This window comes from Hibiscus syriacus, unplaced genomic scaffold (genome assembly GCF_006381635.1).
Source record: "Hibiscus syriacus cultivar Baekdansim isolate YM2019G1 unplaced genomic scaffold, ASM638163v2 tig00000765_pilon, whole genome shotgun sequence".
Taxonomy (NCBI): domain Eukaryota; kingdom Viridiplantae; phylum Streptophyta; class Magnoliopsida; order Malvales; family Malvaceae; genus Hibiscus; species Hibiscus syriacus.
In genome coordinates this window covers 159,043-184,806 of record NW_024061821.1, presented here as the reverse complement: position 1 = coordinate 184,806, position 25,764 = coordinate 159,043, and the positions used below count along the sequence as shown (strand labels likewise).

General features: G+C 35.6%; 3 protein-coding genes and 1 pseudogene across 3 annotated transcripts in view; all 4 read left to right on the top strand.

The window, feature by feature from the left end:
• The first annotated feature begins 321 nt into the window (after positions 1-321).
• LOC120216788 (vacuolar iron transporter homolog 4-like) lies at positions 322-1,109 on the top strand. Its single transcript, XM_039214119.1, has one exon. The coding sequence runs from the start codon at positions 372-374 to the stop codon at positions 1,035-1,037; it is 666 nt and encodes a 221-aa protein (XP_039070050.1). The 5' UTR covers positions 322-371; the 3' UTR covers positions 1,038-1,109.
• Positions 1,110-3,076: 1,967 nt separating this feature from the next.
• On the top strand, positions 3,077-6,641 carry LOC120216780 (pentatricopeptide repeat-containing protein At1g80270, mitochondrial-like). The gene is made up of 3 exons (XM_039214115.1): positions 3,077-3,211; positions 4,285-4,876; positions 5,264-6,641. Exons 1-3 carry the CDS (start codon positions 3,177-3,179, stop codon positions 6,509-6,511), a joined length of 1,875 nt encoding a protein of 624 aa, XP_039070046.1. The 5' UTR covers positions 3,077-3,176; the 3' UTR covers positions 6,512-6,641.
• A 1,254-nt stretch (positions 6,642-7,895) lies between these two features.
• Positions 7,896-10,946, top strand: LOC120216646 (annotated as a pseudogene).
• Positions 10,947-14,113: 3,167 nt separating this feature from the next.
• The window catches only part of LOC120216769 (ferredoxin-dependent glutamate synthase, chloroplastic-like), a 48,454-nt gene continuing 36,803 nt past the window's right edge, over positions 14,114-25,764 (top strand). The window contains 7 exon segments of the mRNA XM_039214106.1: positions 14,114-14,389; positions 15,284-15,596; positions 22,316-22,638; positions 22,641-22,760; positions 22,870-23,001; positions 24,322-24,420; positions 24,833-24,903. Coding sequence (XP_039070037.1) covers positions 14,114-14,389; positions 15,284-15,596; positions 22,316-22,638; positions 22,641-22,760; positions 22,870-23,001; positions 24,322-24,420; positions 24,833-24,903 — 1,334 coding nt within the window.

Here is a 25,764-nt window from a genome sequence, read left to right as displayed (position 1 = left end):
CTGGTAAAACGCAGATCATGTAAGATGGTAAATTAAGGTATCCGGTCAAATTATTTTTTGAAAAAAAAAATGATCGGTGGCGGCTCTAACGTGTTTTATTTAAGTCGAAGCCCAATTCCGAACCCACTCGAAAGACGGTTGCGACAATAGGAGGTCTATAATTATCATGAAAAATTACCTTCACCTATGCTATTTATTTATTTATTTTGGCTAAGCACCATGAGTGCTTTATACCCCACATTTGCCTCTACACAGTGAACGTCTCCCTCAATAAATAGCCTTGTAGAGGGGCGTGTGTCCTTCACACTTCTCCATCTTCCCTATAATCTCCTTCGTTTCTAGCAAACTATTTCTATTTCCATTCCTTTCTCATGGAGACCACCAACGGAGCATCATCTTTCAACAACCAGAAGTTGACAATCCCAGCTGTGAATGATGCTGAGCGACAAACAGACGTGGAACCTGAAGCAAACAATGATTTTAACTACTCAAAACGATCTCAATGGCTTCGAGCAGCGGTGCTAGGCGCCAACGATGGACTCGTCTCCACTGCATCACTGATGATGGGTGTTGGTGCAGTGAAACAAGACATTAAGGTCATGATACTCACTGGTTTTGCAGGTCTGGTAGCAGGGGCATGCAGCATGGCCATAGGCGAGTTCGTTTCGGTTTACTCGCAGTTAGACATCGAGTTGGCTCAAATCAAAAGAGAAACCCGAAGAGGTGAGCCTAGAGAAACAGAAGGTGAAAAGGAGAGTTTACCAAACCCTTTACAAGCAGCAGCAGCCTCAGCACTTTCGTTTTCAGTGGGAGCAATGGTGCCATTGCTGTCTGCATCTTTTATAACGGAGTATAAGGTGAGGGTTGGTGTGGTGGTTGCTGCGGTGAGTTTGGCTTTGTTGGTGTTCGGATGGTTGGGTGCTGTGTTGGGGAAGGCAGCAACTGTGAAGTCTGCGGTTAGGGTGCTGGTTGGAGGGTGGGTGGCTATGGCTATAACCTTTGGCTTAACCAAGTTGATTGGATCTAGTGGCCTGTGAACTTTGTTTCTTTTTTTCTCTTTTCGTTTTCTGCTTACCTTTTGATTCTGTTTCATACAACTGCAACTATGTTCTAACCATGTTCTTAAAAACACACAAGTTCGAAATAATGTAGAGGAAAATGAACTTTTTATATAAGTTATAACCTATACACTTATATACAGGCATATTGTTTTATGTTAAGGATAAATTATTAAAAAAATAAATAATGATTTCAAAAATTAAAAATAAATTATTAATAAAAAACATAATTTTTTAAAATATATAATAATTTAAAATTTCTAAGTCTCTTCCCATACATGGATATACCGATGAATATAAAGTAACGAGAGACTGTCCATATGATCTTCCTCTTCTTACAATTCTATTGACACAAGTTTAACTCGTTTTCTTATACATGCCCCACTGGGCCGACTACCCTTGGTTGTATAGGGCCTCCCTTGTTAGGGTGCTTTCTATTTCTTGAATTAATTCAAGATACCAGGTCCAAAACACTTTAACTGAAAACCCACTTTTAATAATATAATTAAATTCATTAATTAAAATTATTTTTTTATAATTAAACATTCTATATAATATAATTTCAGTTTAACTAAGATCATCACATTTTTTTACTTTTAGAATATATATATATATATATATAATTTAGTTAATTATTAATTGTTTCAAGTCCAAAATAATTAAAAATGATTATTTGATTACTTTGATCTCAATTATTTAATTTATTAGTCTAATTAAATTTTAAATTATCTGTTGTAGAATTTATCAAATGATATAGGTGGTAAAAAGGAATGTTATTTCCCTAAAAGCCTTGGGTTCATGTAGTTATATCAAAGAAATAAATATTTGTAATTGCAAATAACTAAATTCCAAAATTATAGATATACATTTACAGTATAGGAATAGAGCATGGTCTAGACAATCAACAAAATTACTAAATCATATACTATCCAATTGATTCAGATACATTAAGAATCATACAACATCAACATTACACCTTTCCTTTTTGCCTTTCTCAATGCCTTTAGAATGAAGGGAAAATGTCACATCCAGTTTTAGTCATCCATGAAGCCTAAATTGGTGAAAATAGTGACTAAATCGAACATAAACATGTTGAAAGATATTGGTGAAAATAGTGACTAAATTGAATATAAATATGTGAAAATAGTGACTAAACTGAATATAAAGTGTATTTTAGAGTTCAAATTATGAAGTTTAAAGAAATTGAGAACTAATTTTGCCATTTCACCATTTTTCGCCTTGCAAATAAAAGGGTAAAAAGAGAGTCTCGATTGCCGAAAATATTAAATGAATATTAAACGAACATATCCACGAACACTAAATATATGAACACAAACATATTCAAAAAGTCAATATACGACCAACGATAATGAAAATTTAAACTAACACGAATCAAATATGAATATTTGCAAACATAAATATATATTTTAAGGTTTGAGGTCGGGTCAAATTTAAGGTGAAAAATCATTGACCCGACCCAATCGGACCTAGTTAATTTATACTTTTTTTATATATATAATATATTTAATATTTTAAGAATTTTAATTTTATATTATTAAAATATATTCTTTAATTATTAAAAATATATAAATTATTATAAAATATATTGTTTTAATCATTTAAAATATAATAAATAATTATAAAAAATTATTTAATTATTTTAAAATATTAATATATTTAAATTGGGTCGGGATCAAAGTTTTAGTTAAAAAATCAAGACGGATAGAGGCGGGAAAAAACTAAAATTTATCAAGGCGAGGTAGGACTACGTATAAGGAAATATGTTTTTGGGTCGGGTTCAGGGTAACAAAAAAAAGGGCCCGCCCGCCCGCCCATGCCCATCCCCATCCCTAATTTACACCCTTCAAAAAAAGAAATGTTGTGACTGAAAAAGAAATTTACCATAGTGGAGTGATCCTGATGTATTTTACCCCATTTTCATATACGGAAAACAGACAACTCATCAACACTATAAATGTTACTCCATTTTATAGTAATTCATTCAGGCCTTGGGTTTTTAGGGTTTAAGGCTCTGGTAGTGGTTGCCGAAGGATTTTGGGGTTTCTAAAACTGAAACAGTGTCTGGGTTTTCGCCATTTTTCACGTCGCATCTTCACCATGTGGGCGCTACGCCGACTTCCTAAGCCGCTCAAGTACGTGTACTCTCTCCTTTTCTTTCTCTTTCTACTTTGTACACATGTTTTCTGCATTTCACTTTTTTTTCCCTTTTCTCTTTTCCATCTTAGTGTTTGTTTACCGAGAAAACCTGCAAGGAGTAAAATGAGGGAAGGAAAATAGTATTGGGTTGTTTCATATGTATGTATATATCTGTTTTATTTGGTAAAAATTAATGAACTTGTAAAACTAATTAGCCCTGCCCTTAGTTCCCTGACCATTTATTGCATAACTAAATAGCCTGTGCTAGAGATTGACATGAAAACGATTACTTTCATGTGTTATAAAAGTCCGCTGAAAATTGCTTGATATCATTTGGATGAGTAGAGTGTATTTTGTTTAAATTTTTATGGGTAAGTTACAAATTTGATAACTTTTGTTTCAGTTTTGTTCAAAATTTGATCACTGAAATTGAAAAAGAGTTGAGTTTTAATTTGAATCCTGCAATTTAGATAAAACACGACTTTACTCCCAAAATCTCTCAACATCTCTTTTAGGCCACACTGTCGATGTAGCTAATTTCAGCAACTTTTCCCTAATTTCCAGCTTGTTCTTCTCAAAGGCTTCTTTTTCCTCTTCTTCCTTTGCATATTCATGGATTTGGGGATTTTCTGTTTTTTTTTCTGTTGACGTCCTTGGATATGGTGAAGCTTGCACAACTTTTTCCCTTCCATTACTCGTTTGCACCTCCATTGTCTCCCGTCAGTTTAATTGCACCAGAGATGGTCCGATATAGCACCTTCTTCCTCCATTACCTCTGTTTGGCTGATTTTTCGGTAAAAAACAAATCCTTTTTCATGGAACAATAATGGGATTACTGAGAAAAACAGGGAAAACAATTTGGGTTTAGAATGTAAAAAGGAGAAAGCTGTTTTTTGGAAGGGTTAGAAGGGTTGGGAAAGCAAGGGTGTCATCAGTCTCCATTCTCTTTCTCTGTCACCCTATTTTTTAATTTGACATTAAGCTTTTGAGTTAGAAAATAAGGTTCATTTTTCATGATTTTTTTTCTTTGAAGATTGCAGACTCATGAACTATTTTGCCTGGTTTCCAGGGATACAAGGATCAGCATTGGAGCTTCTTATGATGCTTCTGCTCAATTACAAACTTCAAGGCACTTCATTGAAGAAACTGCTACTACTTTGGGTTCTTGTCAAACAATATCTGATAAAGGTCTATCATTATTGAGATTTTACCTCTCAAAACATGCTTCCTCTGATTTCCCTATTCGTAGTTGTGGTCTTTCTTCCCAAGCTGGTGCTGAAAGCAGTGGAGAGGAAGATGACTTGGAAGATGGTTTTTCTGAACTTGAAACACCTGCTAATGCCGAGACCAAAGGAGATCATAATTTTAAGGATGAAACTGAAGATGGATTGGATTCTGATGAAGAGTTATCTGGTGATGTTGAAGAAACTACTTCAAATGAACTGGAATTGTTTGAGGCTGTAACGGATGTCCATGATAAGAAGGCATCTTCAAGGAGAACTACCTCAGAACTATTCAAAGCTATTATCTCTACTACAGGTATTTCGATTTTTAAGGTTCTTGATAAGTGGGTTGAGGAAGGAAAAAGTATTAGCAGAGATGAGGTTTCAGCAGCAAATTTCAATCTTCGCAAGCGCCGAATGTATGGGAGGGCGTTGCAGGTGATTTGACTTATCATTGTATCTTTTTCGCGTATATTTTTCATTAAACTAAGGTCACTTTGTTGTGTACGAAATTACCTTATCTGCATATAGGTGTCTATTCAATATGATTTTAGGATTCAGGTAATTTTTTCTGTTTAAAAAATAGTTGACTAAGATTTTATAAAGAAATGTTAAATAAATTGTAAACACTAAGCTTGTATTTTTTGCAAGTGGTAGAGGGTAAAACTAAATATGATTTAGGCAATTCCGTTTATCTGCATATAGGTGTCACTAAAGAAATTTTTAAATGCCTAAGTTGAAATAATATTCTATTGTGTAAGGTTTTGGTTTTGGAAGTTGTAGGTTTTACTTGATTGCATTTTGTTCTTTCCTTTCTGTTTGCAGCTCTTTGAGTGGTTGGAGATGAAGAAGCAGCTTGATTTTGTTGGGAGAGATTATGCTTCTCGAGTTGATTTGATTGCCAAAGTACAAGGTCTCCAGAAGGCAGAAGACTACATTCAGACTATCCCAAAATCTTTCAGAGGAGAGGTAATCTACAGAACTCTGTTGGCTAACTGTGTTATTTCCAACAATTTGAAGAAAGCAGAGTCGGTCTTTAACAAAATGAGGGACTTAGAATTCCCAATTACAACATTTGCTTGCAACCAGCTGTTACTCCTCTATAAGAAGCACGACAAGAAAAAAATAGCTGATGTGCTGTTGTTAATGGAGAAAGAAGATATCAAACCTTCACCCTTTACTTATAGAATCTTAATTGACGCGAAAGGTTTATGTAATGACATAGCCGGGATGGATCAAATTGTTGAGACAATGAAGGCTGAAGGTTTTGAACCAGACATCATTACACAATCCATCCTGGCTAAGCACTATGCCTCAGCAGGCTTTACGGAAAAAGCTGAGGAAGTTTTGAAGGCGTTGGAAGGGGACGACATAAAACAGAATCGTTGGGGTTGCAAGTTTTTACTTCCTCTATATGCTGAACTTGGAAAGGCTGATGAAGTGGAAAGAATTTGGAAGGTCTGTGAATCAAAACCCCGCTTTGAAGAGTATCTGGCTGCCGTTGAAGCTTGGGGAAAGTTGGGTCAAGTTGAAAAATCAGAGGCAGTTTTTGACAGGCTGTTAGAGACATCAAAAAAGCTTCCCGCTAAGCATTATACCAAGATGTTGAAGGTATACTCAGACCATAAGATGCTGCAAAAAGGGAAAGATCTTGTTAAACGAATGGCTGATAGTGGGTGCCAGATCGGTCCATTGACTTGGGATGCACTCGTGAAGCTTTATGTGGAAGCAGGGGAAGTGGAAAAGGCCGACACGATCCTGCAAAAGGCATGCCAGTCGAAGGAAGCTAAGCCCATGTATACTTCTTTTATGGCTGTGATGGAGCAGTATGCTAAGAGGGGTGATGTCCATAATACAGAAAAAATGTTCCATAGAATGAGACAGGCTGGATACGTTGCTCGACTTCGACAGTTCCAAACTCTAGTCGAAGCATATAGAAATGCCAAAGCTCCAGCTTATGGAATCAGGGAGAGAATGGTTGCAGATAACATCTTCCCCAACAAGTCTTTAGCTGCACAATTGGCTAAAGTTGATGTGTTCCGAAGAACTTCAGTGTCTGATTTGCTCGAGTAAGGATTTTGACGTCTACTAAAGGTAATGGCAACCTCTATTTTCTATGCACAGTTATCTGTTTCATGTGATCAAATGTTGGTTGTTTACTTCTAGACATTCTATGTTCGGTTTAAGAAATGTTCTGTCATTGTATCATTAAGCGGTTGGTTGTTAGTTCCCCAAAGATTGGTCAGCATTTCCTGGAGTTAAAAGAGTTCACTGAAAGTTCAGATATTTGAATCCGCACAATCTAATTACCATCAACAGCAAAGATGGATCAAATATAGAAAATAATAGTTTTTTTTGACAAAGATAGAAAATAATATTTGGAAATCCATTATGCTGTAGCAAATAATATATTTGAATATTTAAATCCATTCTACTATTGCAGATATATATATACGAATAATATTATCTAATTTGGATAATAATATTTTCATTTAATGCTAATAATAAGTAGATTCGTATTATAAAATAGTTATTTGTACTTCAATTTAAATATTATGAAAATATAGATAACTCGTATGTTATTATCCTTCGATCTAAATAAAACAGTCTTGAAATACTAAATAATAAAAGCAGAAGGCACAAAAAATAGTAAAATATATGAAATTGTAATGCAATCCAATATAATCGATTAGACGAATGTCTAGATTTCATAGTTTCACGCATCAGGATGTATATTTTCCCTTGATTTTTGTACAATCTATCCCAATGAAAAAGTCATAATTGACTTTTCTTTTCTTTCAAAAACTTTAAACTTTAATCTTAATTATTTTAAATTTTATAATTAATATATTTAAAACTGTTCCATTAGATTTTCAAATATATTTTTAAATTTGTTATCAATAATATATTTAACATAATAAAATTTAAATAAAAAACACAACTAAAAAAATCAAATGTGATAAAATTATTGAGACATAAAGGCATTGAAAAAAGTTTATTTCAACGTCAAATGTGCAAATTTAAACATTTTTCTTTTGGTTGAACTACAACTTTAGAATAGTAAAACAAACATCCAAGTTCCGTGTGCCCTTCCAAATGTTAGGGCTTTAGATGTTTTAGGAGACGAATAAGTCACCCTTTGACTCGCTGCAGGAGAGATTAATGTTCCTGTCCCTAACCTTCTTTAGGGAAAAAAAACTCACAGTGAAAAAGTTGTCAACTAAAGACTAATGCGGGCATTTCAACACGTATCTTCACTTAAATATAACAATGCATAGATCAAATTGCCACTTCATCACTTCATTTGTCCAAAAATCTCATGCATGTTGGTTATAGTTCATCCATATGACTCTTTTTGATCCCACAACAAAATGTTCCCCTACAACTTTTCAACCAATTTTGATTTGTCCAAAATCTCATGCATGTTGGTTATAGGTTATCCCTTGATCTTGCATGTTAATAAGATAGAAGAGTTTGCAGAAAATGAACAAAGAGCAAAGTAGTGTCCTGAAAGCATGGGAGGCCACCATGCGCAAAACACAGGCAGCAAAGAAGCGTGCGAATAGCATTTTCGGGATAACATCCATGGCGAATGTAGCTCAAAATGATGTTGAAGACGATAAAAGTGTTAAAGCATCAGATGAACCGTATTTTGCAGAAAAGATTCTTCCGAATGGGGATTATTATACGGGGCAATGGCATGATAATTTCCCTGATGGACAAGGGAAGTATTTGTGGACAGATGGGTGCATCTATATAGGAGAGTGGCGTAAAGGCAAAACTATGGGGAGGGGAAGGTTTACCTGGCCCTCTGGTGCTAGTTATGAAGGGGAGTTTAAGACTGGATATATGGATGGTACCGGTGTATATATTGGAGCCAATGGGGATACTTATAAGGGACAATGGGTGATGAACTTGAAACATGGTCATGGCCTAATGCATTATTCGAATGGGGATGCATACGAAGGAGAATGGCATCGCGGTTTACAAGAAGGCCATGGGAAATATCAATGGAAGAACATGAACTATTACGTAGGAGAGTGGAAGAATGGTGTGATTTTCGGCAAGGGGACTTTTGTGTGGAGCAATGGGAACAAGTATGATGGGTTTTGGGAAGATGGCCTGCCAAAAGGAAACGGGACTTATCAATGGCCTGGTGGTAGTTTTTATGTAGGGAATTGGAGTAAAGATCCAGATGAACAGAATGGGACATATTACCCTTGCGAGTCTTCTTCAGCTGCAGATCTTGAATGGGATCCAACGTCGGTGTATAACGACTTGGCGAGTTGCAAAATCTGCCACGGAGAAAGGGTTTCGATCATGCCATCCCAAAAGAGACTAGTAATGTGGTATTCAACAAAGGGTGTGGACAGGCCGCGAAGACTGTCTGTCGACGGGAGGGCGAGTGTAGGTGTAGAGCGGCCATTAGATAAAACCAGCTTATGGGAGAATGATGGTGATGGCAATAGTTTAAGAGAAGTGAGAAGGGATTTGGATTACGAGTTGTATGATGATACAAACCCAAAGTTTAACCTTGGATTGCCTTTGAAGGTACCCAAATTAGGCAAAAGACAGGGGGAAACAATATCCAAAGGTCACAGGAACTATGAACTTATGCTTAATTTGCAACTGGGAATCAGGCATTCTGTAGGAAGACCAGCACCAGCAACAGGTTTTGATCTCAAGGCTTCAGCATTTGACCCCAAGGAGAAAATCTGGACCAGGTTTCCTCCAGAAGGAAGTAAATACACTCCACCACATCAATCTTGTGAATTTAGATGGAAGGATTATTGTCCAGTAGTATTCAGGTTAGACATATTTCTGTAGTTTCATGCATGATTAGATTGCAATTTCAACACTAAGTAAATTTCACATTATAATTTTGTGTTAAAGGACTTTGAGGAAATTGTTCAAGGTAGACCCTGCAGATTACATGATATCCATTTGTGGGAACGATGCACTTAGGGAACTATCCTCACCTGGTAAAAGTGGTAGCTTCTTCTATTTGACAAATGATGATCGATACATGATCAAAACAATGAAGAAATCCGAAACGAAAGTGAGTTTCAATTTCCTCCTACCTGTTTATAGTCTGAAACGAAAGTGGTAACTTCATGGATTTGTTTTACAGGTGTTTTTAAGGATGCTTTCAGCATATTATAACCATTGTCGATCATTTGAGAACACCTTGGTAATAAAATATTACGGCTTGCACAGCGTAAAACTCACTGGCCCTGCTCAAAAAAAGGTTAGTAAAACATCAGTAAAAAAATATGATTAAATACACAAAAAGTTGCAGCAAATGATATGCTGAACGATCTAGGTACGATTCATCATCATGGGGAACCTCTTACGCTCCGACTACATGATCCATAGACGATTCGACTTGAAAGGGTCTTCGTTAGGACGCATAACAGATAAGCCAGAGTCCGAGCTCGATAATACTACTATACTTAAGGATCTTGATCTCAATTTCATATTCAAACTACAAAAATCATGGTTTCAAGAGTTTTGTTGGTAAATACAATTTCTCTTAAACTAGATTAACAACCACCATGAAAACTATACATACAATATTTATATACGTTTCTCTTCACAGGCAAATCGACAGGGATTGTGAGTTTCTTGAACAAGAAAGAACAATGGACTACAGTCTTTTAGTAGGTCTTCACTTTAGAGAAATATCACCTAACGGAGAGCTAATTCCTTGTGAAACACGTACTTCATCCGGTTATCTTTCATCTCTTCTTAAGATTTTCATAGCATTAATTACAAATTGCATTCTTCCGAACCCTATTCATCCTTTCAGGCAATTCACAGAATGATGCAACTCATCATCTTCCCAGAACAGATATGGATCAACTTCTTCAAGACCCTAAGAGGTGAAGTATCTTCAAATTTAGTTATTGTTTTTGTATTTCTTAGCACTCAAGGCATGTGTTGATAGAAACTCATGAACATCGCAGTTGGGCTAGCATCAAGCTAGGCACCAACATGCAGGCAAGACCAACATGCAGGCAAGAGTCGAAAGAACGATAAGGAAACCAGAGCTCGAACTAAAGCTTGTCGGAGAACGGACGGGGGAGTGTTACGAAGTTGTGATGTTCTTCGGTATCATCGACATACTTCAAGATTACGACATTACCAAAAAACTCGAGCATGCGTATAAATCCATTCAGTATGACCCTACTTCGATATCAGCTGTGGATCCAAAGCAGTACTCGAGACGATTTCGCGACTTCATTTTTAAAGTTTTTGCTGAAGACACTTGCAGTTTCTAGCTGTGAACGTGCAGCGTGATGTTGTCTTCCATGAGTCTATGGATTGAGTTAGCTATACGTTTCTAAGGAAATCCTCATTTTTCACAAACAATTGTTGTAGTAGCCATTGTTACAATATTATGTCATGTAATTGAAAAGTACCAATTAGATACACAATTATGGAAATGCCATGTATTTCAGTGAACATGCAAATTGCATTGAAGCTATAAAAGTTCAAGTAAATTCCAATGCAACAACCCTATCACAAATCCTCTTGTCGATTATTCATTTAAAATCTCCAAAACTTTTCAACCATTTGCTTGGATTTAATATTTCTTTTGACAAAAATATGTTAAGTAGCTAGAACGAGTTACACGAAAATAATATTGTGATAAATTTAATTATTAGTGGAACCTAAAATGTTATCATTGAAATTTATTTTCGTCTCATTATTATTATTTTGTGACATAAAATTCGATGTTATGATCTTCGTCATATTAAATGTTTCACTAAATATCAATTGATAACGTATGTGATTAAATTTTAATAAATCGATAACATAAGTTATTAAAATATAGCCTTTTTTTTTTAAATTGATGATAAAAAATGAACAAAACTAAAACTAAAGTGACCATTCCAATAATTAACCCTTATTTTTAATACAAAGATTACTTTTTAAGAAGATGATTATTGGTACATTACTTAAGTATACGGTTAGAATTGATAAAAATAACAATATACCCTGATTGAAACTTATATAAATTTGCTAGGATTCATTTATATATTATAAAAGAAAAATAGTTTTATATTGATTTAAGATCGCTGAATGAGTGAAAATAAATGGATGGATTAACTCATTATTTTTTTTCAGTAAATATATTCTTATTTCATACTGTTAATATCAAAAGTTTATTTTCACTCATCAAACTATCTTGAATCAGTGTAAAACTTTTTAATTTTACATTGGATAATTGAATCCTACTTTATGTAAATATATAAATAAATATTTAATATATTATTAATTATTATATTATTTTTTTAATTTTTTTACATATGATATATCGAATAATATTTTTTTCAAAAATATATCAAACAATAATTCTAAATATATATATAGGGATAAGAATAAATAATTTAGGAAAAAAGTAAGGTGAGGCAGTGATCTCTCACAAACAGTATAACTGAACACATAGGATTACCGCACAAAGAAAGAATGACGCAAGTATAAATCCAACGTAAGATGTTGAAACGGTTAATTCGGTCATCGATCGAATTTAATTAATTATAATCAAATTAATCGAATTTATTTTTTTAAATCATTAACCGGATTGAAATTTATTTGAAATTATTAACCGAACAAATTTGGGTAATTCAATCAATTTTCAAATTAACCGATTTTTTTTTTAATTTTCTAATTTATATAACAATTGAATATTTTTAATTCAAAAAACAGTTTACAATTAATTTAAATAATATCTAATTATAAAATAAAATTTTAAAATTTGATTCAAACATTATATTAAAATAAGATAATTGTATCTATTAATTTAGTTAAAAAAAACAACTAATTTGAAATTCTACAAAATAAATGGAGCATGGTGCATGAAGGTTGTACTAAAATGTTAAGATGTTGACTGTTGCTGTCATACCCACATCTATCAAGTTTCAACCACTCATATCTTAAGATAACATATTACCAATTTTATGTAATACAATCTTATTCATATCCTAATGAACTAAACATCATCAAAATTGTGCTAAGAACTCACATATTTTTTTTTAAAATTGTCTACTCTATTCAAATAATACATAAAAAACAATAAATGAAATGATATTATTCTAACTAATGAAATTAAAAGGAATGTAAGGGAAGAAATTACCACACACACACACAAAAAACACAATATAACAATATTCAAAATACTTCATTTACACCAATTGAATTCTCCCAAAAAAAAATTCATTTGCATTATCTATACAAGAAGAAGATATTATTTTAAAAACTATAAATACAACAAAAAATATCATATATATATATATATATATATATATATATATATAAAACTAAAAAATACATTACAATTTACAAGTATCTATTAAGAAAAAAGTGCATATCTTTCAACTCATATTTACAGTGCAAAAACTTATGAGCTCGTGAATTGAGGGAAGGATATAATTCATTCCAAGATAAGTCTAAATGCATTAAACTAAGCAGAACAATAACTCTTAAGTGCATTAAACTAAGCATAAATGGGAAACTATAATGGATATTATAGCTCAAAGTGATCATAGAATACCATTAATTTTACACAATAATTTTAAAATATAAATGATCCATGTATAACAATAAAATAAAGAGAAAGAAGAGTACTCAAGAGAATATAGAAACATTAATTCACATTTGAAAATAGATGCTACCAATTCGAGAAATAACCCAAAGTTAATGATAATAATTAAAAAACAACCAGAACAACAAATTTTTTAAATTTTAATCGAACCAGCTCATCTATAAATCAAATTTGGAAAATTCTCTCTTTCAAAAAAATAAAATAAAATGAGTTGGATAATCCAAAAGATCCTTATGTATAACCCTATGAATAATATAACCATAAAACAAAGAAATATTTAAGTGTTTAGAAAACATATTATTTACGAAAATAAAAAAAAAAAAAGTTTTAACCTTTGTAAAATCAATGAAGAACTGAAGACGTTAACTATTATAAGCTTTGAAAAAACTTGTCCTCCGATGTCGACTTATTAATCAACAAAAAGCACTTCACAAGTGATAGATAAAGATGGGTAAAAAGTGAAAACGGCGTGAGATTAAGATGTTACGGAGGTAGAGTAGTAGATAAAATGTATTTTTCCTAATAGGTTTAGGTTTAGGTTCAACCGTGAGCATTTAGTTTTGAGATTTTTTAATTAATTAATATTGATATAAGTTTAAAAGTTATTAGATTTTAAATAATTAATTGATTTTAAATGGTTTGAGCAAAACCTATATGTTATATATAATATATTTAATATTAAAAATTTAATTTCGGTTAATTAATTGGTTTCAAACCGAATTAACTGTTAATCGAATTCTAAAAAAATATTAATTATATTTCGATCGAACTAATTTGATGATCGATTAATTTAATCGAGTTAATACAATTCGATCAATTAATTCAATTAAAACCGAAAAATGAGCACCACTGACGAACGAATGAACGGACGAATGAACGGAAGGAAAGGCAGGAAGTAGACAGCAGTGGAGAGGGAGGGGGGAAGCGGGTGGCTTGGCTGGGCTGCTCCACCCATTTTGTTTTTGTTTATCTTTCTTAAAAAATCCACACTTTTTTATTTATCATTCTTCATTCAAATCCACATATATTCCATCCCCCCCCCCCCCATCCCTCTCGCCCCCACAATCATGGCTAACCTTCATTCCCTATCTCCCATTCTCAATCCCCCCCTCTTCCCCTCCGACAATGGCTTCCTCCTCGTTGACTTCGTCGGCTTCTGCTCCATTAAATCCAAACCCATCACTACTCCCAGGCGGAGACTACCCCTCTCCCTCAACAGTCGCTCTACGCGCCGCTTCTCATACTCTGCCATCCCCAACAATTCTGTTAGGGCCCATCTTGATCATCTTCCAGCTACTACTACTAGCGCCTCTGATCGTCGATCATCCGCTCCTCAACCCAAGGTGGAAATTTCACTATCGAACAATCTTACTTTCTACTATTTTCTTGTTTTGACTTAAACCGTCCACTGCGTGGTTAATGAGTCAAATTTGGGTTTTGGAAGCAGAAGTATTGTTTAAAAAGTACCCAGTTTTTAGTTTTTCATATAATACTATGTACTATTGTTGTCTGAAGTAACAACGTAATTTCATAGAATAAGCAACACAAGTTTTGGTATTTTGCTGTTACAAATATATGATGCTTACTGATTGAAGACCTTTCTTAACGCTCAAGTTTCAGTAGTTACATTGGCTATTCACGTGTTCTATCGAAGATTTTCTAACATCTTTCATTGTTCAATCGAATTTCCGAATGTTCATTGGCTGAACACTGACAAAGCTTGCTATACCATAGGAGTAGTTGCTTATGTTGGTGTAACCCATAATTTTCAGTCATGGGTGAAGTGACTCATTTTTTTGAGTACCTAGGGAGCATGTTTAGGTTTCGTATACCCTATGATATGTGTTATCAAGGTATGAGGGTGAAAGAGTGAGGCTGTATCTTCCACCGTTTATTGCCTTTTGAGATACGAGGGTCATACTATCATAAGTTGTTCCTTCATGACGAAATACATGATCCTGGGATTTGAAACTTCATTTGTTTATAATCTTTTTTACTTGCTATCGATATTTTATCTTTTCTCTTGGTTTTGCTTCAAGATGGTACCAAAAACCTTTTGTTTTATAGGATCCATTGGGATAATAGTAGGAATGTGATTTCCTGAACATCTAAATGTTATCTTTCATTTAACATTGTTTCCAAAATTTGATTTCTTTACACTCACATCATCTTTGTGACCATCAATGAGTTGTTTCACACGTTCACTTTGCTCTCCTTATGATCTGAATTTTGTATAGGTTGCAAATTTAGAGGATATAATATCAGAAAGAGGAGCTTGTGGAGTTGGATTCATTGCCAATTTGGAAAATAAAGCATCACATGGAATTGTTAAGGATGCCCTTGTAGCTCTTGGCTGCATGGAGCATCGTGGGGGTTGTGGAGCAGATAATGATTCTGGTGATGGTTCAGGATTGATGACTTCAATTCCTTGGGATCTATTTGACAACTGGGCTGAAAATCAAGGAATGCCATCCTTTGATAAGTTGCACACTGGTGTTGGGATGATTTTTCTTCCCAAAGACAATAGCCTTAAAGAAGAAGCCAAAAAAGGTGATTGTTTACTTTAATTAAATCATCTGGCTTGCTTTTTTATGTTTCCTTGAATTGGGCCACACATATGACAGGAATATATTGATGGCTTACTTTTGTATATTATTCAGGTATAGGTGAAGCTTTTGGTCTTTCATGTAGATGTAAAATAGGCTGATTGGGATTTAGTTATGATAAATAAGGATTAAGGATATACAAGTGAGCGCTACTAGGACTCCTTGGAATATTACTGAAATCACTCTGATCTATAATATTCACCATCCTATCAATGTGAAATCTAGATATACAACTCGCTTCCTCCTCCACCTCCCCACCATTGGGATTTGGAAGAAGATGCTTCATTATCGAGAAACCAAAGGAAATTCGAAACTAAGGGTTTTTCACTAAAAATGAAGAAAGTTTTGGGGCCATTTCATAATTTTAAAAGAAAAATGTCTAGTCTGTTAAGTATTTAACGGTGGAGTGACCAGAATAGTTGCAAATTGAAAGTTAAGTGAGTAAATTGAAAATTTTAAATTTTAGTGACCAAAATAGGACTGAGAATAAAGTTGAGTGATGGAGTTTGTAATTTACCCTTCTCATGTGAACATTTGAGAAACTCGAATTTCAATTATCGTTGAATTTCGTTAATTTAATTGTTCTGATTCATTTTTTCCTTCTGTTATTGTACTTGCTTTGGAATTAAGATAATGAATTAGTATCCAACTAGAAATGACTCCAATGGAATGGCTGCAAACTTAAATTCCTTTAATATTTGTTATCCAACTCAGCAGGTTGTGTCGGGAGAAGTTAATGGGGTAGTGAAAATGGTAGGCGTTGGGATAGAATTTTTTTTTGATAAATAGGAAGGCCTCATTTAAAACCCTCTTCATATCCATCAAGCAACAAGAGTGTTTCCACGGACATTGGAAGGAGGAAAAGAGTGCCTTAAAATTTTATTGCATAAATACCAAGTACAAGAAGAGTACAATACCACCAAACCCATTGACAACCATCTCAACAATGAGCTACAATACACTACCTAAACACAACAGTGACCATACCCTACTAAAAAACTATCTCCTAAAACATTCGACCAAATGCAAACATAACACAATTACCAAAAATGCCAACAAACCACAATACAATAAACTCAATGCAACAAATAAATCCCATTCAATTAGCCTATCCCTAGCTTAGCAAATTCATCCGCCTCCCAATTAACTGCTCTCAACGCATGCCGAACAATGACACCTTTGTCAACAACAATCGAGGTGATATCTTTAACTATGGACATGAACAACGGGGTGGTGGCAGCAGGATTCTTTATCCAATCCACTTCCACAACACTATCGGACTTCAAAATAAGCCTTTGATTCACCGACAACCCCTATTCCAGAAAAGCATCAACCCTCTCTTCATTGCCAACAATTCTACCATAATAAGAGGGCCAAAACCAACTTTTTCTAAGAACGATCCCAAAACCACACCTTTCTCATCTCTGAGCAACCCACTGATGCCACCCTTCAACCACAATCTGTCTATAGCACCATCCACGTTCACTTTAACAAAACCGATAGGAGGCGGAGACCAGCTCACTAACTTTCGAATGGACTTGACTCTCCTTTACAGGTTAATGGGTCCAACAGGAGACTAAATATTTTTATTGAGAGTGGGCTTGATAAAGACAAACCTAGTAGGTCGTTAGGAGCTGATGCTAATAGATTTGTTGAGTTGAGTGTCTCTCAAACTCGATCAGCTTCCCCTAATGGCCCCCCTGCTTAGGTTCGGTGTTGGCAGTCAGATAGAAGTGTGTCTGCCGGTAGAGCTAAGAGTGGATTCTTCGATCGAGTTTATTCGAGATCAGGGAGGAAGGGAGCTAAGAGCTGCAGTGTTCAAGGAGTATTAGTTTTATCTCCGAAAAGACCGGAGTTAGAGATGGAGGCGTTAGAATGTTGGAATGCCAGCGAATTGTTGGGCATCACGTTTAGAGGTGGGAAAAAAGCTTTTATGAACAAAGTTGTAACTTTGGCAAATGAGAGGGCGAAGTAGTTGGAAGTTAATTGGATTGGGTATTTAAGGTATTGGACTTATCAGTATGGGTAAGTTGTCCTTAGTGTCGTGGAAGAGGTTTGGGTAGGAGGGTTAAAGGTAGAGTTGTAAGGCGGTTAATTGACGAGAAGAAACCCACTTTTCTATTTATTAAAGAATCGAAATTTGAAGCAGTGCGCCCAACGTTATTACAGAAAATTGGGGGGAAGTTGCTACGTGGTTCGGTGGTGGTCTTCTGCAGTTGGCTCTGATGGTGGTGTTATTTCTATGTGGAATGAGAATGAGTTTGTGGTCCAGTCGGAATACATCCATAGAAGTTTTGTTGCAATCACAGGCAAATTGGAAGGTATATCCGGTATTTGCTGCTTCATAAATGTGTATGGTTTGAGTGTTGATTAAGAGAAACAAGAGTTCTTTGGGGATCTCTGATCCTTCATAGAGCAACTTGATTGTCCAATGTGTTTGGGCAGAGACTTTAACGCGGTCTTATTGCAGGAGGATAAATTAGGTGGACCTGCGAATTCATTTTCCATGGGTTTATTCAACGATTTTGTTTGCAAGGCGAATCTGGTGGATCTTCCTTTGTCTGGAGGACGTTTCACATGGTGTAACAACAGGGAAGCTTCGACTTTTGTAAGACTTGATCGATTTTTATTAGATCAATGGTTTCTCTTTTTTTCCCCTAAAGTTAGTCAAAACTTGCTTCCGAGGCAAATTTTCGATCATAATGCCATTATTCTAGAAAATAGCGAAATTAATTGGGGTCCTAAACCATTTAGGATGTTTAACTCCATTATGAAGGAGGCGGGGTTTAATGAGATTATGGAAACAAAGTTGTTCAAGATTCGTAGAGATGGGGAGAAGTCAATTTTCAATTTGCTGAAAGGGGTAAAATATGCGGTGAAAAGATGGTCAGGGAAGAGGCATTTGGAGTTACCTGACAGAATTTCTAGTCTTGAGAGATCAATCCAAGAGATGGAATTGGCTATGCAACAGGGTTATCCTATAGTGTCTATGAAGTTACTGGTTGAAGTGAAAAAAGAGTTATGGGACCTCTATAAAAAAGAAGACTTGATTTGGCTACAAAAGTCGAGACTGAAGTGGGGGTTGGAATGTGATAGGAACTCAAGATTCTTTCATCAGTGTGCTGGAATTAGAGGTAGACTGAATGGAATTAAGTCCTCAAAGTGAATAAGGAACAAATTTCTGATCCAAGATTGATTAGAGCTTGTGCAATGGATTTCTTTAAAGGAGTGTATAATCAGAAAATTGCTTTGGAAGTTGAAGAAATAAACTTGGTTTCTCCAAAACTCTCAGAGGTTCAAAGTTCAATTCTAGAGAAGCCCTTTTCGGAGGAAGAGATTTGGGATGCAATAGCACACTCGGATAGTAACAAAGCTCTAGGACCCGACGACTTGAATTTGGGGTTCTTCAAAAAAATTTGACCGAACTTGAAAGAAGAGATTGTAGTTTTCTTCAATGAGTTTTACAATGAGAAGGATTTGGAGAAGGGGGTAAATCACTCATTTATCACTCTTATTCCAAAGAGGGTCAATCCAGATTGTTTGGAAGATTTCCGGCCTATTAGCCTTGTAGGAGGACTATAGAAAATTCTTTCGAAGGTGTTAGCAAGAAGATTGAGGTTGTGCATTAATGATATAATTAGCCATTCACAATTCGCTTTTATTTCGGGGAGACAAATTATGGACTGTTCGTTTATTGCGAATGAGAGTATCGAATTTTGGAGGAAAAAAGGGTTGAAGGGGGTTGTTTTTAAGGTGAACTTTAAAGAGCGTACGATTCAGTGGATTGGTCGATTTTGTTGAAATCATGGAGAGTATGGGATTTGGTGAGAAATGGTGTTCTTGGATTTTCAAATGTGTGTCCACGGCTTCCATATCAGTGCTAGTAAATGGGTCACCTACGGAAGAATTTCAATTCAAATTGTTAAAAGGCTGCGTCAGGTCTGTTCATTATCCCTTTTGCTTTTTAATTTGGTTGGCGAGTTGTTAAATCTGTTGCTTATTAAAACATTGAATGTTGGGCTGTTTAGAGGTTTCGAATTAGGTAATCAAGAACATTCCTTCATGTTGTCGCATTTGCAATTTGCGGACGATCTCATAATTTTTTGCAATGCCTCTTTACGGGAATTGAAGAATGCAAGAAGAGTGTTATTAATCTTTGAAATGATGGTTGGGCTGCAGTTAAATCTAACGAAGAGCAGAATTTTGGGCGTTAACGTTGATCCGGAATTGATAAAGGACTGGTTGTTCGATGGGGTCATCTCCGACAGAGTATCTAGGTTTACCTCTTGGGACTAAGAGGAATTCAGTGGCTATGTGGGAGCCGATTGTTCAAAGATTTCATAAAAAGCTGGATGGTTGGAAGGCTTCGTCTTTATCCTGAGCAGGAAGGGTGGTATTGGTGAAATCAGTGTTTTGAAAGAATTTGGGGGGTCTGGGTATTCCTAACCTGGACTTACTGAATAGGGCTCTTTTGGGGAAATGTTTGTGGAAGTTTGCTTGTGAGAAAGAATCGTGGTGGAAAAGGGTTGTATGTTGTGTCTATAGTTTGGATCTGAATGCAAGTAGGGCAGACAACTCGATTTCCACTAGTGCCTCGTGGATTTGGAAAGGGGTGGTGAATTTTTTTTACTCAAGCGATGATTTTTGAGAATGCCTTAGAAAGAATATGAGTTTAAGAGTCTGTAATGGCGAGTCTATGGTGTTTTGGCATGACATTTGGTTGGATTCGATTCCATTAAAAGATGGGTTTCCGAGATTATTCGCTCTCTCGATTAATAAAGGGGGCAAAGTTGCTGAATTTAAGGTTAATACTTCGACATGATGGGTGTGGGATATACAAATGAGAAGGAACCTTGCTGATTGGGAGTTAGATCAGTGGCTTTTGCTTAATTCTATGTTGAATAACTCTTTATTGTCGGCTTCGTCAGAAGACTACTGGGTTTGGACAGGGAATAGGGAGGGATGTTTTTCAGCAAACTCGTGCATTATGAAAAAAATTTAGATGTCGGGTACTAATTTTATTTGGGACAGACACACGTGGTTAGGGATAGCCCCGCCTCGAGTAGAAACGTTTGTCTGACAGGTCGTTTATCAAAGATTGGCGGTGAAAGAGGAGTTGCTGAAGCGTGGAGTCGCAGGGATTGAGGATACACTTTGTCCGTTGTGTGGCAAGTTCTTGGAGTCTGTTCCTCACTTATTTGTGCATTGTGAGGTGGTTTGGGGCTTATGGTCTAGATTCTTGGATCTTTGGAATGTTTCCTTTGTTGTTCCAAAGAGTCCGACTATTCTGATCTCTGGTTGGGCATATTTGGTTTCTTCATTCCTGGGGCGGTAATGTTGTCGGTTTGGAAGTGTAGGAATGAAATTATTTTTGGTAAAGGCAAGTTGGACTTAACGTTGCTGTTTTTTCTGGTAAGGTATAGGATTGCAGCCTGGTTTATAGCTAGATTTCTCGATATGATTATTCCTTTTGATTCTCTTGTGGGCGATCCAAAAGTAGCAGATTTTGCCGCGAGTACTAAGGACAATTCTTCCTTGGAGTGTTGGGTTCCTCCTCTTTTGGGCTTCTTCAAACTAAATGTGGATGGTGCTATGGTAAAGGGGTGGTCAAGAGGAGGTATTGGTGGCTTGCTAAGGGATAGTGATGGTGTGATGTTTGGTTCATTCTCAAAGAGTATTGGTTCTGGGCCTCCTATCCTAGCTGAATTATTGGCAATTAAAAGGGGTTTGCTATTATTTGTGGAGTTCGATTATGATTCAAGGGGGAGGTGTATTCTAGAATCATATTGTTCTACTGCTTTGGAGTGGATTAAAAATCTGGGTCGCTGCACTCCGCTGTTCGAATCATTGGTGAAAGACATTGTTACTTTAGTGGTTGAACATGAAGTTATAGTTAGGCATATTTTGAGATCCGCCAATTGGGAGGCAGATGGGTTAGCTAAGGCTGGAATAGGATGATACTATGTTGTAGGTCAGGGTATTTATATTTAGTTCTAGGTTTTATGGTGGTTGTTGTAGTGTGTGTTTTATGTTTTTTGGTTGGGTTATGTATTCTGGTGGGTATTGTTTGTATTGTACTAGCTTTGTTAGAAGTATTTCATTAATAAATTTTTGAGACACTCTTTTCCTCCTTCCAATGTCTGACAAGATACAGATGTAGTTTGAAGGTTATGAAGGGTGTTTTTAACGAGGCCTCCCATATTTTTTATCAAAAAAAATTGTTTAAGAGATAAACTCATTTCTTTTCTTTCACTTTCATCATATGCGGATTCTTATAAAATTTAAACAAAAGAGCTTTTCGTTTCCTAACCATATTATTCTATTAGCTATTATTATGGCTTTGGAAGATAAAGTGGATTCATAAATCAGTTTAATTAGATGTAAGGATTTAGTTCCAAATTGGTTAAACATCTTCGAAGAGACTTTTAAATGCAGTTTAATCACTTAATAGCTTTTCCGAAACTCGTATCTCCTTATTTACTTATTTATTACCACTAGTTTTATAGCTTTTGTGAGCTTTCATCACATATAAAGAGTGTTAATCATGTGGAAATAATTTTGCTCATCTCTGTACATTATATTCTCTCCTCTTTTTTTTCATTTGATCTAGTCTGTCTTTTAATGTATATTCTTGTGTTTGACTAGTTCTTATTACTTTTGTAGTTATTGTAAATATTTTTAGACAAGAGGGCCTTGAGGTGCTTGGATGGAGGTCTGTTCCTGTAAATACATCCGTGGTTGGTTTTTATGCAAAAGAAGCCATGCCAAATATACAACAGATATTTGTTAGAGTTGTTAAGGACGAGAATGTCGATGACATTGAACGGGATCTATACATCTGCCGAAAATTAATTGAAAGAGCAGCAGCCTCAGAGACTTGGGGAAGTGATCTTTATTTCTGTTCTCTTTCCAATCAAACCATTGTTTACAAGGGCATGCTTCGTTCAGAAGTTCTTGGGTTATTTTATTCTGACCTTCAGAATGACCTCTCTATAAGTCTCCATTTGCCATTTATCACCGGAGGTTTAGTACAAATACTAGTCCTAGATGGCCTCTTGCTCAACCGATGAGGTTTCTCGGTCATAATGGAGAGATCAATACTGTACAGGTTAGTTTCGCTACAAATATCATGTTTGTCTAATAATATTATTTCATTATGAAAAATATGATTAATGAGCTCAGTTTGTTCTTTGCGTTCTACTCTGAACCTTATGCAGGGGAACTTGAATTGGATGCGATCTCGTGAAACCTCACTGAAGTCCCCTGTTTGGCGTGGAAGGGAAAATGAAATTCGGCCGTTTGGTAACCCAAAGGCATCTGACTCGGCAAATCTTGATAGTGCAGCTGAAGTATGGGCTATAAACTTGATTAATGTTGTAGTATACCATTGGAATTATACTGTGTCATGATTGGTGAAAGGTTAGTTTCGCTACAAATATCATGTTGTCTAATAATATATTTCATTATGAAAAATATGATTAATGAGCTCAGTTTGTTCTTTGCGTTCTACTCTGAACCTTATGCAGGGGAACTTGAATTGGATGCGATCTCGTGAAACCTCACTGAAGTCCCCTGTTTGGCGTGGAAGGGAAAATGAAATTCGGCCGTTTGGTAACCCAAAGGCATCTGACTCGGCAAATCTTGATAGTGCAGCTGAAGTATGGGCTATAAACTTGATTAATGTTGTAGTATACCATTGGAATTATACTGTGTCATGATTGGTGAACTTAGAGCTAGGCTGTGAGGGTTCACCCACCTTTCTAGGAGATGGATTCCTGCAATGCTGTAGTATACTATTGGCATTATACTATATCATGATTGGTTAACCTAGAGCCAAGCTCTGATGGTACCATCTCCAGCACATGCAAATTAACCTCCCTTATTCCCTTAGGCCTTTATCTTCTTTTTAGTTTTTACCATTAAAAATTGAATTTCCTTTGTGTGTTCCTAATACATTGTAGTTGTGAAATCTGATTCCTAGTTTGACTGCTGACACAAGCTGGTAATCTCTTTTGATGAGGGTGACATTTATGGATTGGAAGTTATATACTGATAGAATTGCATTACTATTTCCTTGTATGCATCTTTGTGGAGGGAGTAGGTTCTTGTGTGCAAATGTTAAAAGGCTAGAAATGGTCCTTCAATAGTAAACTTTTGATCAAGCCAAATCTTTACATGACCCAAAACCGTTCTGGATATTTTGGATCTCCTACAGTGCTCATATGAGGGTAAAGTGAAGAAATTATGTTTTTCAGTTTGATGTGATAGAATGTCTTGCATTTTCATTTTAGTGTTGTATAGAACCATGGCCTTGGCAGTGTTGCAAACAGGGATCCATGTTGACTTTTATTTCGGCCTTGGTTATATAGTAAGCAAACCTTTTCATTCAATTACTATATACTATGCCGGGAGTTTGGTGGTATAGAATTTGAATTATGGGGAGAATTTGGATGAGGTGTATAACAGAACTAATGTTTACATGGCTTCAGCCTTCATGATGTAGTAGCCATTTGCTAGTGGTATTATATCTATATATTCATTAGGATGTCCCAAAAGTATGTTTCTACAGTTGAGCCATCATAAATTTTTGCAAAACCATGTTTCCAACATGCTTATGGTCGCTTTCATGCATGAGCTGTTGGAGAATTTGAATTTTTATTTTTGTCCAGTTATTGATACGAAGTGGCCGTGGTCCTGATGAAGCTCTCATGATTCTTGTCCCAGAGGCATACAAGAATCATCCCACATTGACTGCTAAATATCCTGAGGTATTTGTCTTGAGACTGTTCTGGTTATTCAAGTTGCTTATAAATTCTCCTATGGGGGCAATGTTATTATTCTTCAATAAACAAGATTTCTTCTCTTCAGCCAAGTATAGTGAATTCTCTGAGTTTTAGTCAGGTTATTTTAATTCCAGAATCAGATACATAATCAAGTCTATATCATTTGTTTTGGTCAGTTTAATGATTCCTCCTGATTTTACAACTCTTATTGCCCCACCCATATTCAGTATTGTTTCATTCACTTTTTCCTTTCGGTGCTTTCGCTGTCAGTTTTTTTTAGTGTTTTATCCCATATTTTAACACTGTCTGTAATTATCAAATTTCTCATTACTAACGAATTAATGTGATTTTAATTATTTTTCATGCAGACAATAATTATTTAATTGTTTCTCCTTAGGTTGTAGACTTTTATGACTATTACAAGGGTCAGATGGAAGCCTGGGATGGACCTGCCTTACTCCTATTTAGGTAATGCTTCCAGGGACTTGTATACACTTTTAGAGGACTTCTAGTTTTATTGCCAATGTCTATTGGTGATGATAGTGGCTTCCAATCTTTTAAATTAACAGTTCAACATTTATTTATTTCTTGTTTTATTGTGTGGAAATTGTGGAATAATATAGCTAGTTTCTGGGATATTTCGCTTGTTCTTCCTCAAGACCCTCCTGCTTTGCTTAGTTCCTGGGGTGAGTTGAGGGGTAATTCGACGATCTGGAAGTTTATTCCGGGTGTTATCTTCTGGTCAATCTGGAAAGCTAGGAATGCTATGGTGTTTGAAGGATCTAATCTTGACAGCATGTCTTTGTTCTTTACAGTTAGATTCAGACTTTCAAATGGTTTTTAGCCAAGTTTCCTACGGTTCATATTCAAGAGGATTTGCTTATTGGTAATCCATCCCTAGCAGATGGGTTTTCTTTATACAAAGCCAAAGTTTGTCATATCTTGCGTTGGATTCCACCCCCTGTTGATTTTCTTAAGATGAATGTTGATGGAGCTGCTAGGCTTGATGGCTCGGGTGGAGGTATTGGAGGTATTTTGAGAGATTGGGAGTGTCGCACACTTTTGACTTTTTCAGAGAAGGTTGGCCAAGGTACTCCTCCTCTAGCTGAATTAAAGGCTATTCAAAGAGGCATTGAAATTTTTCTGGCATCACTTTGGGTATCTGTTGGGAGATTGATTGTTGAGTGTGATTGCAAGTCGGTAGTGGAATGGATTCAATCACCGGCTTTGGCTCCTGCTTTCTACTCGCCTTTAGTTAATCAGATTTTGTCTCTTTCAAATGGTATGGTTCATTCAGTGAGGTGGATTCCAGGGGCAAGCAATGGGGAG

What these genes read in the sequence shown, in the direction of transcription:
- LOC120216788 (XM_039214119.1), top strand. Translation starts at nt 372, where the DNA reads ATGGAGACCACCAACGGAGCATCATCTTTCAACAACCAGAAGTTGACA.
- LOC120216780 (XM_039214115.1), top strand. Translation starts at nt 3,177, where the DNA reads ATGTGGGCGCTACGCCGACTTCCTAAGCCGCTCAA. An exon ending in CGACTTCCTAAGCCGCTCAA is followed by an intron (nt 3,212 to 4,284) that starts GTACGTGTACTC and finishes CCTGGTTTCCAG; the next exon opens with GGATACAAGGATCAGCATTG. An exon ending in TGTATGGGAGGGCGTTGCAG is followed by an intron (nt 4,877 to 5,263) that starts GTGATTTGACTT and finishes TTCTGTTTGCAG; the next exon opens with CTCTTTGAGTGGTTGGAGAT.